The 14285-nt window shown below is 41.0% G+C and overlaps 1 protein-coding gene across 1 annotated transcript in view; it reads left to right on the forward strand.

Annotated features, from left to right (window-relative positions):
- Positions 1 to 5785, forward strand: part of NLN (neurolysin) — a gene marked incomplete at its 5' end in the record, with an annotated part of 74394 nt that extends 68609 nt beyond the window's left edge. Inside the window, 1 exon segment of the mRNA XM_006170923.2 lies at positions 3476 to 5785. Coding sequence (XP_006170985.2) covers positions 3476 to 3610 — 135 coding nt within the window.
- Between the last annotated feature and the right edge of the window lie 8500 nt (positions 5786 to 14285).

The raw sequence follows: 14285 nt of genomic DNA on the forward strand, positions 1-14285 counted from the left end.
CTTTTGCTATAGGGCGCGTGTGCTTGCCAGACAGAGAGACAGAGAGATAGAACGCCCCCCAGGGGATGGCCACGCAGCAATCCCTTCTCCTCCTGGGATCTTGGCCATGCACGCACATGCACCCGGCGTGAGTTTTAAGCCACCGGGTCCAAGAAGCGAACCGCAGTTGACTACATGGGAGTCCAGCGACATAGCCATTATGCTAACTATTAGTCCCCAATTTGTTCTTTCTTAGAATAGTGAAGTATGCCATGAATAGCCATCATTTACATTTTTGTTTCTAGATTGCTGCTGTAGTAATGGTAATGAATTGCTATAGACCAAGCAAAAAAAAAAAAAAAAAGGCCTTTTTTTTCCCCTAAAGCAAATTGAATTTAGCTCCAAGCCCTGATCACCAGAGTTTTTAGGACATTTTATATCAGTGAGTCCAGTCTCTCTCTTTTAAAGAAAATTTATCCAAAACTTGTGAATAAGGCAACAAGATTGCTTCTGTGCCTTTTCTTCACCTTTATTTTTGACAGAGAGCCAGATTGAGAGGTAGGGGGAGCACTCCCTATAGGGGGGCATACCACACTGCAATCCCGTCTCCTCCATTTCTTCATCCTTTCAGGATGGGCACACACACACATGCACTCAGCATATGTTTTTAGCCAGTGGATCTCAAACTCAAACCTGCGTCAGCCATGGATGATCCGTATCCCTTAACTATTAGGCTACCGGGCCAGCCCTCTTGTCTTTCGATGTCATACTAGAAGACTGACTGACAAGCCCTCCCGGACTATCTGACAGGCTCTCATTTTAGACTGTATGGCCTAGGACTGTCAAATGCAGTGGTCACATGTGGCTTCTGAGCACTTGACATGAGGCTAGCACAAAGGAAGAACTGAATTCAGTTGTGTCATAAATGGAGAAAACAAATCGGGTTTTGAGAACTTACTATGAAATAAAATCTCAATCATCTGAATACTGATACATGTTGAAATGATAATGGATACTATGGTTTAAAATATTGAAATTAATTTTACCTTTTCAAAAGTTCTTTTTTTTTGATAGATTTTTTGCTATAGAGTACATGCACTCGCCACAGAGACAGAGACAGAGAGCGAGAAATCACTCCCCACATGGGTAATGGCTATGCCATAATCCCTTCTCCTCCATTCTCCTGTCAGGATATGGGTACGCATGCACGCCCACCTGACATGAGTTTTAAGCAACCAGGTCCAGAATTGAACCACAATTGATTAGAGTGGGAATCCAGTGATGTAAATATTCCACCATCTGCTGGTCCCATAAAAACTTTTAAAAATATGGTTAGTAGAAAATTTAAAGTTATTAATGTGTCTGGTTATGTTTCTATTGGTGCTACCCTAGAGTTTATGAGAAGGTAACTTTGTTTTAGTACGGATTTGCTACTGAGTAAAATCCAGACTATGAAGTTAAATGTTATCCTATAGATGATTGATTACTCGCAAATTATTTATCTTCATAACCAACAGCTAACTCCCCAAATTTTGATTTTATGACTCACTAGGACATTATGTAGTTTTGTACCTAACTTGATAGATTTCATCCATGTTTTATTTTCCTTACCAGTTTAACCAGACTCATCTCTGATGGTTGGGTCAAGTAGAATATTCTTACAGGTCAAAAGTTAGATTATTTCAGTCTCTGTAAATCCCTAGGATTTCTTGTACTCAAAAAGATGATTAGGACAGCCACAGTGGAACAGCAGTAATATGGTGCCCCATGCTGCTGAAGCCACATGAGAGTCTCAGGTTTGTGACCCAGGGTCACACCATACATGTGCTTGTATGTGCGCACCAGTGAACCTGGCGGACCGAGGCCTGTGTGGATGGCACATGGAGACCAGCCGTGGGTGCCTTTCTTTTCTTCTCTGTCATGGAAGAAATAAAAACGTTCAGAGATGAATTAGTCTTATTGAATATAATGTATTCAATATATAAACGTGTTACTCTGTGAGCTGTTTAATTTGTGTGCATAATTAGGATTATGCTTCATTGAATTGTTTTTGCCTTGCTTCCCTAAAAGGACAGTGAGAGGGAAGAGAAATATTGAATAATGCTGACTCTGAGTAACAGCTGTTTTCTTTCATTTTATTTGCTCACATCTTTATGTAAATAAAGGCAGAGGAACTGTGATATGTTTTAAAATTCCAAACCTCCACCCCAAAGAGACCATTACAAGGGTCCTCATTCCCAGTGCTGGGCCCACAGAAATGTCTTACCCTGCCCTGGGGGACCAGGTGTTGTTCTCCCTCCCACCAAGCATAGGGAAGATGGCCTTTTTTCTTTTCTTTCTTTTCTGTTTTTGTTTTTTTTTATGAGGCCCCCCCCCCATAAAAGCAGCTGAAGCCATTTGTCAGTAAATGAGTTGTTTCCAGGTACTCAGGTGTCCTGTTGGTAGCCTTCTCGAACATTTACTTGACAGAGCTTTTTTTTTTTTTTTTTTGGAGGGTTTTTGCTTTAGGGCACGTGTGCGCTTGCCAGAAAGACAGAGAGAGACAGAGATAGTGAGAAAAGACCCCCCGGGCATCTTTATGTAAATAAAGGCAGAGGAACTGTGATATGTTTTAAAATTCCAAACCTCCACCCCAAAGAGACCATTACAAGGGTCCTCATTCCCAGTGCTGGGCCCACAGAAATGTCTTACCCTGCCCTGGGGGACCAGGTGTTGTTCTCCCTCCCACCAAGCATAGGGAAGATGGCCTTTTTTCTTTTCTTTCTTTTCTGTTTTTGTTTTTTTTTATGAGGCCCCCCCCCCATAAAAGCAGCTGAAGCCATTTGTCAGTAAATGAGTTGTTTCCAGGTACTCAGGTGTCCTGTTGGTAGCCTTCTCGAACATTTACTTGACAGAGCTTTTTTTTTTTTTTTTTGGAGAGGTTTTTGCTATAGGGCACATGCGCTCGCCAGACAGACAGAGATAGAAAGTGAGAAATCACCCCCCAGGGGGGATGGTCACCTTGCAATCCCTTCTCCTCCATTCTCCTCTCAGGATCTTGGGCATGCACATGCGCCCGGCATGAGTTTAAGCCACTGGGTCCGGGACACGAACCGCTGTCAACCACATGGGGGTCCAGCGACATAGCCATTACGCTAACTGCTGGTCCCACAAAGCTTTTGAAATACCATTTGAGAAGGGGTCACAAGAGAAACACTGTCTGTATTCCGTTCTATCTTGGAATCAGTTTGCACGTATTGTCAGCTCACTATTAAGAATCTAAAGAGACAGGACAGTAACAAAGGACTGTGTAGATGACCTGAAGTTTTAGGCTCCAAATCTCTTAACTACCAAAATAAATAACTAGTATAAAACTGTAGTGTAGTCAAAGACAATATCTAGACAGAGTAAACCTAGTCTCTCTTTCTTCACCCTCTATCCTTTTCTCTGTTGCATCTAGAGATTTGGGAAATTGCTGTAACCATGAATTATTAGGCATGATGTTTTATTTTATTAGGTTGGAATGAAATACAGAAACCTAATCCTGAAACCCGGGGGATCTCTGGACGGCATGGACATGCTCCAGAATTTCTTGCAACGTGAGCCAAACCAAAAAGCATTCCTAATGAGTCGAGGCCTGCACGCTCCGTAAACAGGGATCTCTGGTAGCCGTCCATGTCTGGGGGACAAGTCGACATCACCATGTGTTACTGGCCTGGAAACTGAAGGGAGTTTTGCAAATGCACATTTAGATTTCTATTGATTTCCTTTTGTATTTTTAATTTTTTTAATTACACAAATGTAAATGGAATTATAAATACTGTGACCTAAGAAAAGACCCACTAGAAAATAATTATACTATAAAATTTCATAAAAATGGATTTGATGTCTTTTTATAAAAGTTTCATATGAATGTAATTTGATTTTTTTACTATTCTAATCTAGTTACTATAATGTAAGAGGGCTAAGGATTTTTAAATTGAATCATATACATGAAATAATTTGATCCTTCTTATAGCTTGAAGTTTTGTACTTGGGATTTCTATGATAAATGAATCATCACGTTTCTCTGGTAGGTACTTCTTGGAGTCTTGCTTCAGCTTGGATCCCTGTCTCACAGTCAGGCGTGACCCCACCCTTGCCTCATACCTTAAGGCCAGAGGAAAACACATTTATCTTTGCATCTCAGGCCTCATGGTTCCTGACTCTCTGGCACACTTAAATTATGTTCTACCATTTCGATTTGTCTTTTCTGTCTAAAGTCCAGTCAGAGTATCAAAAAATGATGAGATTTAACCAGACTGGTGTAATGGACATTGTAAATTTTTGTATCTTTCCTGCAGGATTTTATACTTTGACTTAGAGGCTCATTTCCACTTCAGCTTCTAAGATTGTCAGTCCTTTGACATGTTTACAATTAGAATGCAAAAGCAAGTCCAAGAATATTTTTCTATTCTCATTTTCTAATTAGCACTAGAGACTTGCCTCCTTTACTAAGCACCTTGCCCAGAGAGGCCAGTTGACATGTCCCAAACAACTATTGAAGATGCCATGGGAGGAGATTGAAGGTGCCATGGGAGGAGAGTGGAAGCTGATGGGGGGTTTAAGAGTTCAGAAACTCCAGGAGAGAAGTGAAGTCTGGCCAGAAGCTTTGAGGACAGCAGCCCTGAATTAGAACATGTGCTTAGACCCCTGTGGGAAAGAGCTCTTCCATAGGCTTTTTTTTCTGGTGATTTTTATTTTAAGTGAACCTTTGGATCTTTCTTTAATCCTTCTGATTGTGGTCCTAAATCCAATTCTGCAACAGACCTGTAAACTCACAGTATTTATTTTTCTTCTGCAAGTCTACTCAATAAAAACCGAGATAGGATAATTCTTCATAAACCACTTTAAATGTACGCTGCGTAGGTCTTCCAGCTGTTTCCAATAGCTGAGGTATGACTTTGATGGTCAGGGACAAAGTTAGAACCTATGTATTCTCCAATCTAGATGGACTTTGTGCTAAATAAAAGAATTACTATGTTACATAATAAAATGATAGACAACAGAAAAAATCAAGAGTTATAGCCACCCAGAAGGTGATTCTAGGAATATAATTGCCAAGCAAATACCTTAAGATAACATCCACGCGAAATCCCCTCCTTTCTGAGAGTTTGCTTAGCCCTTCTCCCACCCTTCCTCGGTGTCACGGCCTCCAGTCCCCAAATATTTTTGTGGTCTTAGCAACCTATGCTAGTTTTCCCATATTTTTTCCCCAGATTCTTCTATTTTCCAGTTTCAGACCAAGAAAAACAAAACAAAGACAAGAAAACTCTCTTCAGCTTTTTCTATTTCCCAGTATGTCTCTCTAACAATAAATAACCACTACTTTAACTCTCATTTCACATGGGAAAAAACTAATAATTGATATGGAAAAGGCTACACACAATAAAGTTATATTATTATCCACAAAATATGCTCACATTTCTTTCACACTTGTAATGTTAAAACTGAAATGCTTAAGAGAGCAATAGTGCTATGATGTTCTTTTTATGTAGGGCCTACCTCTAATAAAAATCTACCAAAGAACAGCAACAACATCAAACACCAAACAAAAACTATTCACTAGCGTAAGTCAAAAGTAAGGACTGGCTTTCTGAAGCCCGTTTGCATGTGGCCGTTCATCTGCTTGTTCTTTCTCCTGGATCAGAGCATAAAGTGTCACTGAGGCATTCTGGTGAGTCGCTATAAAAATTGTCACGGGGCAGATGTACACTTCAGATTTATGGACTGAGTCATGTATAATAAAGTCGCTCTTGGTCATAGATCCAGGAAATTTAGACCTGTTTCAGGGCTGTTGTGGTTTTTTTTCTCCCCCGGACATGCTGCTGAGGGCAAGTTTCTTAAACATCTTACACAAATGTGCACTGGTCCTGATTCCTAAGGGTTTAATTTTAAGATGCTGCAGAGAAAGAAGAATCTTGATGTTATGCCACCTGATACAGAGTTTTTTCTCCTCTGGTATAAATGTTGCATGGTACCTAAATAACTAACAGGGTCTTGCAGAGTTATCACTCGAGCTACTCACTCACCCCCAAGGTCTTGCCTTTCCAGTGCTAACATGACGAAACGGGAATATCGGTAGTCCTTACGATGACAGACTGCACTGGGCAGAGGCCAAAACAGAAAATAGTTCTTCAAAGAAAAAATACTGATAGCATTTTGTATTGTAAATGCTTAATGAGTAAGGGAATGGCTTAATTTTCGACTTCACCATTTGCTAAAACCTTTGTGTAGGAATTAAAGATCTGTAGAGACTTTGCCTTCTTGATGGATCCAGCTGGTTTGCATATGATCTTTTTTTTCCTTTTTTCTATTGTCCACAAGTGTAAATTTTCATGCTCCGAGGACCATGTATGAAAAATGAAATTAAAATACTGTCTCAGTTCAGGTTGCTATAACAAAATAGCGTGGACCAGATAGATGGCTTAAAAATCGGACGTTGCTTTCCCACAATTTCAGAGCAAGAGAAGGTTCACAATCTGGGTGCTGACAGATTCCGCTCCTGCCGAGGGCCCTCTTTCTGACGTGCAGATGGCCCTGTGGTATCACTTTTTGTAAGAGTACTTATCCTGTCATGAAGTCTCCACCCTCACAGCTTCATGTAAAGTATGATTTCACTCCCAAAGGCCCCCCCCTCCTGATAACATCAAAGTAGAGGAGCTGGCTACGACATAGGAATTGGGGGAGACACAAACATTCAGGCCGTAACAAACGCTCATCACACAAGTCAGCCCAAAATATACTAGAAGAAACTGCACGTCATCTCCGTAGATCGATGTCCAAAGCTTTAGGTCAATGCAATGTTGTTGCAGTCCTGTGTCTCCCATCTCAAATTGGATAGCCCCTTGGAATTGAATATGCTTTTCCTTACAAAATGTTTGGTGAAAATAAAAGCTAAAAAAGGTACACATATGTTTATTTTCTTTGAAGAACAATGTCCAAAGTTAATTTTTTCAGTCCTCTTGAATGGTGAACTTGCCAAACAGATCCACCCAAGTGATTACCTGCCTTTTCTAGCTGCTTATTTCATAGAGTCTAGAGGCTCATCGAAAATTTTACCCTCATGATACAACATCGCTAGCATTTTCCATTAGAGAAACTCTATGGCTACAAGTGGTTTAAAGAAACAACGTTCATGAATCCAACACGACAGCTGACATTTGTATTGGCATCATTGTGGCTAACATTGGTTAGTAGCCATGTAGCTTTCTATCTATTGAAATAGCCTAAGAAGGTTGAATAATGGTTCACATTAAACTGAAAGAAATTTTAAGTCCTTTGAAAAGAAATTCCATAAAAAGTTATTATTAAATGTACATATAACAACTGGAATGATTACATATGTTACTAAGATTTTAAATTATTTCAATGTGGAGACAGACTTAAAGTTAGACATATCCCATCGCAAGATAAAAGGAGGGAAAACTAATTTGATAGTGGTACTCAGGAAAAAAAGACAGCGGTTTTATTTTATCGAATTCCAAAATAAGCCTATATTTCAGCATACCTGGAGAGGGAAACAGGAAGGGAGAACTGAGGCCTTTTCAGAGCGTATTCATGGAAGTATATGTACAGATAAAAAGAATCCCTCTGGGCTCCAGTGTGCTCAGATCAATCACTGTTGGAACATCATCTTCCACTCTAGGAGTCACGTTTTAACCAGACTTTGACCAAAGATTAACAGTGTTTGAAGGAGGAGGAACAAGAATGTGATGACTTTGAAATACTTCTCGAGGAATACATAAAAGAATTATGGAAGTTCTGTCTGGAGATGAATTCAGACATACAAATGATAATTGTTTTCCTATACTTGAAGGATATGGGAGCAAGAATAGGCCAATTCTTCATCGCTTCAAAACTCAAAGTGTAAAGAAATGTCTGGGAGGGGCCGACGGGTGGCAGGGTGGTTGAGGGTGCTGGACTCCCACATGGCTGGCTGTGGTTCAAGTCTCAGACCTGGCAACTTGCTTTCTCACTTTCTCTCTGTCCCTCTCTGGTCAAACTAAAATAAATAAATGCTAAAATAATTATTTTTTTAAAAAAAGAAATGTGTGGGAACTATGAAGAGGCTTTAGTATAGTATGAGAAAGTAGTTTCTAATCATTATTGCTAATTAAAAATATATTCTGGAAAAAAATACATTCTGCTGCTGTTAATAAGTATTCAGAAAAAACCTGTAAGTGCCAGGAAGAGTTACAGAGGGGATTCCCCCTTGAGTAGAGCAGGTCACTTTCTGAGTTTTTTGTTTCTTTCTTTATGTTTGTTTGTTTGTTTGTTTGCTATTGAGTGTGTGCACTCACCAGAGACAGAGAAAGAGAAAATGAGAAATCACCCCATGGGGGGAAGGCCATACCACAGTCCCTTCTCTATTTTCCTCTTGGAATTTTGGGCATGCACACACATGCACCCAGGATGATTTTCAAGCTGCTCAGTCAAGGACTCAAACTACATAGTCGACCATGGGAGATCCATGCCTTAACCTCTATGCCACCTGCTGGTCCTCTTTCTTTATTTTTAGATGATGCGCGTGCACATAATAGAAAGCACACACCCCTGACAAGACCTTGTCATGCCACGTTCCCCTTTCCCCAGCTTCCTCAGGGTGTGCACCTATATTCAGACTAAGCAGGGGAATAGTTGACCACAGTTGACCACGTGGCTTCCAACACTGCAGTCCAGCCTGCTATGGACTGTGCCACTGAGCTGGGCTACAAATCATATTTATGTCTCATCCAAAGTTTAAGATGCAACAATTAATACGATTATCAGCAGAAAACCCCACTCAGGAGAAACATTCACTGTTGGATCATAGAAATGGCATTTGGAGGATTTCGGCTTCCTCATTATGCAGGGTACATCACTTACAGTTTACACATTGCTTTACTCCTCCTCTGTATCAGCCAACGCTTTTCAGAGGTGAATTATCAGCTTTCTTGTGGAGACTCTGGGAACAGAGGAAGGGAGACTAACCCTTGATTATGTGACCATAATCAAGTCAAAGGTTCTTACAGCAGATAAAAGTGGTTTTCTTCCATACTGAATTTACAATTGCTCTCTGCCCAGTTCACCCACAACCGTCTTCATCACACGCACACAAAGGCAAAAAGCTGATTCCAGTTCTCAAGCTTATCATGTATGCATGCACCCCACCATAGTGTGATCCTTTGAGTCATTTCTGTCCCATGTCCTCCACAGTACTTGACTATTAGTGAATAGTTCATAAGTGTTTGTTAAATAATCATACCGTCTAAATTTACCTTTTGCTATAAAGATGCATTTTCCTTTCCTTTTTTTTTTTTAAGCTTTTGCTAATAGGGTACATGTACTCACCAGAGAGAGAGAGGGTTAGTGAGAAATCAACTCCCAGGAGGGATGGCCACACCACAATCCCTTCTCTTCCATTCTTTCAGAATTTGAGGCCCGTACACACAGTTTAGGTGTGTTTTCCAAGCCACCGGGTCCAGGACTCAAACCTTGCAGTTGGTTATGTGAGATCCAGCCACCTTAATCTCTGTGCCACCTGCTGACCCAAAGATGCATTTTTCTACACAGAATGCAAATACCTGATTTGTAAATGAATCTATAAATAGAGGTAAGTCTACTTCTTACATTGTTTTTCTTTATTCATGGTAGATCACATGAGAGAGAGAGAAAGAGGCACCCTCCACAGGCTCTAGCTGCCACTCCCCTCCAGTTCTCTAGGCCATGGGGTGGTGGGTTGTGGCCAGAGTGTTTCAGGAGCACTGGCCAGGGGTTCAAACTGCAGACGCCTGTAGGATCTGGCTTCTCTTGAGCAGCACATTATCACTGCACCACAGAGCCAGCCCTAATTAAGTTCTTTTTACACCTGCCAGGGGAAGATTTCTGCATGAAAAGGCCCTTTTCCTTACTGTGCCAAAAGTTCCTGCATGAGGCAGATGAAAGAAGCAGGGTTTTTGTGAAAGAAAAACGGGGATGAAGAGAGAATATTTCTTAAACTTCCTCCACTTCTCTTTATTACTGTGTATTCTAAACCTAGGAATTTCTAATCGAGAGTCCCAGATTCCCCTGGGGATCCATGAAAGGGACAAAGAGAACGGATGACCCATGAATGCCCTGAAATTATATTGCATTTTGTGTGAGTGCATGACTATGCACATATTCCTGGTGTAAGGTCCCTAGTTTTAAAAAGAAAAGACCAAGACCACTGTCTTAAGTAATTCGCTTTCAAATTATTATTTTAAATGTAAAGACTGTAAAGTGCCAGTATGTATCAGGCACTGTACTTTGCATGCAGGATACAATGACAACCCTAATCAAGCTGCTCATTGTGTAGGGGAGAAGAAAAGTACGTTCATAGTACAGTGAGACAAGTTGTTTTTAAAAGGTATGTATAGGGGCCAGAGGGTGGCATAGTGGTTACGGTGCTGGACTCCCACATGACCAACGCGATTTGAGTCTTGTTCCTAGCAGCTTAAAACTTACGCTGGGCACGTGTGTGCAAATCCCAAGAGGAGAATGGTGGAGAAGGAATTGTGCTTTGGCCATCCACCCAGGGGGGTGGTTTCTCACTTTCTCTCTCTGGTGAGCACATGTGCACTATAGCAAAAAATCTCTCTAAAAAAATTTGTTTTTAAATAAATGAAAGATATATATATATATATATATATCTTTTTGTGTTTTTCTTCCAACCCTGGTTGATCCTACTACACAATTAGATCACTGTGCCACAAAATTGTATATGATTAACATGCCACCTGCCACCCTAGGCTTTTATTTGTAACAAAATTGTTGCTTATCTCTTCAGCAGTTCAGCAATGAAGCTAAGTGATCTTTATCTCCGCCTTATCTAGGAGTTGCTTAGACCCTTATGGCTAAAGGCTTACCAAGAGATGAAAATGTTTACTTGAATGATTTATGTGATCAAATGGTTATAAACTAACAGCCATTAGAGGAATAATGTGGTACTCTTCTTAACCTGAGAAGTATTATATACGCAAAAGCCATTGATACACCCTGTAAATCTAGAAAACGGGCTGGTAAGATGGCCATTGATTAGGGATGGCCCAGGATTAGTCAAGATTCCTGACTTCCTTCTCCTATCAGGTATTATAATCATTTCAGTTACTACTGAGAGCTAGAGGAAAAGCACCCGGCACACACATCCTTTACTGCTTGTTCTCTCTGAGTTTCTATGTAGCGATAGAAACTAGTTAATAGATCAATGAAAGACTATAAAAACTTGCTTATGTTGGGACCAGCAATTAGCATAACGGCTATGTCACTGGACTCTCATGTAGTTGACCGCGGTTTGAGTCCCGGACCCGGTGGCTTAAACACGCTGGGCTTGTGCGCCTGCGTGCCCAAGATCCCAGGAGGAGAGTGGAGGAGAAGGGATTGTGGCGTGGCCATCCCCCCTGGGGGGTGATTTCTCACTTTGTCTGTCTCTATCTTTCCGACGAGAGCTCACATCCTATAGCAAAAACCTCTCAAAAAAAAAAAAAAAAGCAATTTCTGTTTCAAAGTAATTTTAAATATTGACAGATATTGTGAAAATAGAAACTTTTTTAAGAATTTTTTATGTAACTTTATTCATTTATTTTAATTTGACTAGAGAGGGACAGAGAGAGAGAGGCGAAGTGAGAAAGTAATCCACCAGGTCTGAAACTTGAACCCTGATCGACCATGTGGGAGTCCAGTGCCCTTAACCACCATGCCCACCTGCCGACCTGTAGAATCATATTTAACACTGTTTATTACAGGGTCAGCAGGTGGCATAGTGTTAAGGCTCTGGATTCCCATGTGGTCAACTGCAGTTCAATTTCAGACCGGCAGCTTGAAACTCGTGCTTGACACATGTGCGTGTATGCCCCAAATCCTGAGAGAACAGAGGAGAAGGGACTGTGGCATGGCCATCCCCCGGAGGGGGGTGATTTCTCGCTCTCTCTGTCTCTCTGGCAAGCACACATGCCCTATAGCAAAAATCTCTAAAAAAAAAAAAATACTGTTCATCACAATCACTTAAAAACCCTGAGGCAGTTCCTAAAGATAAATAGGAGAATGTGATGATTGGGAAGCAAAGCAAAAAACCTGATGTGGTATCATTTATATTGCTCTCTTTTCCCATTGAGTGATGAAGGGTAAAGGTTACTTCTCTCAGAAAGTGGTAGGAGTGTTTCCAGACAGGAATTTTCTTTCCCTTGAACGACTGAATAGGTCCTGGAAGGAATGTAAGACCATCCCAGAACAAAGCAATCATCAGTCCCTTTGTATTCAGGGCAATGTGGGGAGAACCAAAAGATCCATTTTGTCATCCCTGTCCCAAATCAGATGCCTTTCTGTGGTCTTAAACATTTGTGTGACTGACAAGTGGGACTTGTGTTGTGATGCACAATGCGGTCACTGTTTCGAACATGCACATGGCCCACTGTCTCAGCTTCAATTATAAAATCTTTAGCCAGAGGCTACTATCCTCTGTTTTGTTCAGTCAGAGGCACAGCCAGTGAATTTCCAGCTGAGATCAGGTGACAAGAGAGAAATTTCTCACACTTCATCTAGCAACCCCGTATACACCCCAGTATATTTCCTCCTTCAGAGGGCCCCTGGTCAGGGACAGTAACCCAACTTTGCATTTCCTTCCCTAATTCCAGCTTAGTTAAGTGTAAAGAAATAGGAATCGCTTAATGATTTCTTTAAATAAAGACACAGAAGTTCTAAATTCACAGAATTTCATGTTTCTTATTTTCATGTCACTAATTCTCTAGTAGATAAGCTACAGCCTGTGGTCTAACCAGCCATGTGAGGCATCTTTCTCTCTTGCTCACCCTTTTTCCCGAAAGTCCTTTTGATGACTGGAAGATTCTGGAAAAATTTCTCCAAAACTGAATGGGTTTATGGTGGAAGTCTGAGATAGAAAATAAGGTCAGCCCTTCCACCTACCTCCTCCACCCTACCCCGACCTGGAGGTTAAGACAGCTGGATCCCACATGGCTGACCACACAGTTTGAGCCCTGGTTCTGGCGACTTGACAAAACACACCAAGCGCATATACATTAGTGCCCAAAATCCCCAAATAAAGGAGAAACGAAGAAGCGATTGGTGTGTGGCCAGCCCCAATGGGAGGTACTTTCTCAACCTCCATTTCTCTGTGTCTGTCTCTGGTGAGGATACATGCCCTCTGGCAAAATTTTAAAAAGAAAAAAAAAGAGGGACCAGCAGATGGCATAATGATTTCATTGCAAGACTTTCATGCAGTGGACTATGGTTCGAGTCTTGGATCCAGCAGCTTAAAACACACGCTGGGCACATGTGCATGTGTGCCTAAGATCTCAAGAGGAGAATGGAGGAGAAGGGATTGCAGCGTGTCCATCCCCTCTGTGGGGTGATTTCTCGCTTTCTGTCTGTCTGTCTCTCTCTCTGGCAACTACACACACCCTCATAGCAAACATCTCTCTGAAAAAAGAAAACGTGACTTGTGATATCACAGACACGGGATTTTGCTTTTTCATTTGGGAGTGGAGGCTTGGAGGGCTTTCCCACACAGCCTGCGTTTTAAATTATAGTCAAGCTAGGGGCCAGCAGGTGGCTTAGTGACTGAGGCACTGGATTCCCACACAGCCAACAGCAGTTTGAGTCCCAGAACTGGTAGCTGGTTTTCTCAATTTCTTTCTCTCTATCTCTCTCTGGTGACTTCATGTGCCCTATTGCAAATTAAAGTAATAATATGTAAAATTAAAAGAATTCTTTAAAATGAATGAAGGTCAGTCTCTTAATACCTGCAGGCTAAATGAGAGATTTGGAAGGACTGGGATAAATTATGTACAACCACTCCTAAAAGTAAATGCTTTTTAAAAATGTGCAGAAAACAGACACATTCTCAAAGATTTCATTTCTTTCATAATTCATCAACTAACTTTTCAGTAAGAGTATAAACTTCTTCAAGGAAAGAAAGCCTTAATACTACCTGGTTGATAATTATTTCCTGAAGTTCAAGTTAAAGTGGAGAGAGAAACTAATTTAAAGCCAACGTGTTTTATAAGGGCAGTGAGTGTTTGTGTTAAAGCCTACAAGAACCTGATTAGTTCCTCTGTCTACCTCTTAGTGTCTCCGTACCCTATCAGAATTCAGTTGGGTGTGTTGTATAGCAACGCACTGTTTTCTCTGGTGCCAGTAGACAAAATGTCAATACGCCTGCTGCATTCCTCTGGGATAATAGAAATGAAGTCATTATTGTAGGAAGTGAATCATGCTCCCAAGATATACTTCTCTCACCCTTGAACACAGTGACTCTCCCAGGTTAAGGGCAC

The sequence above is a fragment of the Tupaia chinensis genome, unplaced genomic scaffold (genome assembly GCF_000334495.1).
Source record: "Tupaia chinensis unplaced genomic scaffold, TupChi_1.0 Scaffold149178_1, whole genome shotgun sequence".
NCBI lineage: Eukaryota > Metazoa > Chordata > Mammalia > Scandentia > Tupaiidae > Tupaia > Tupaia belangeri.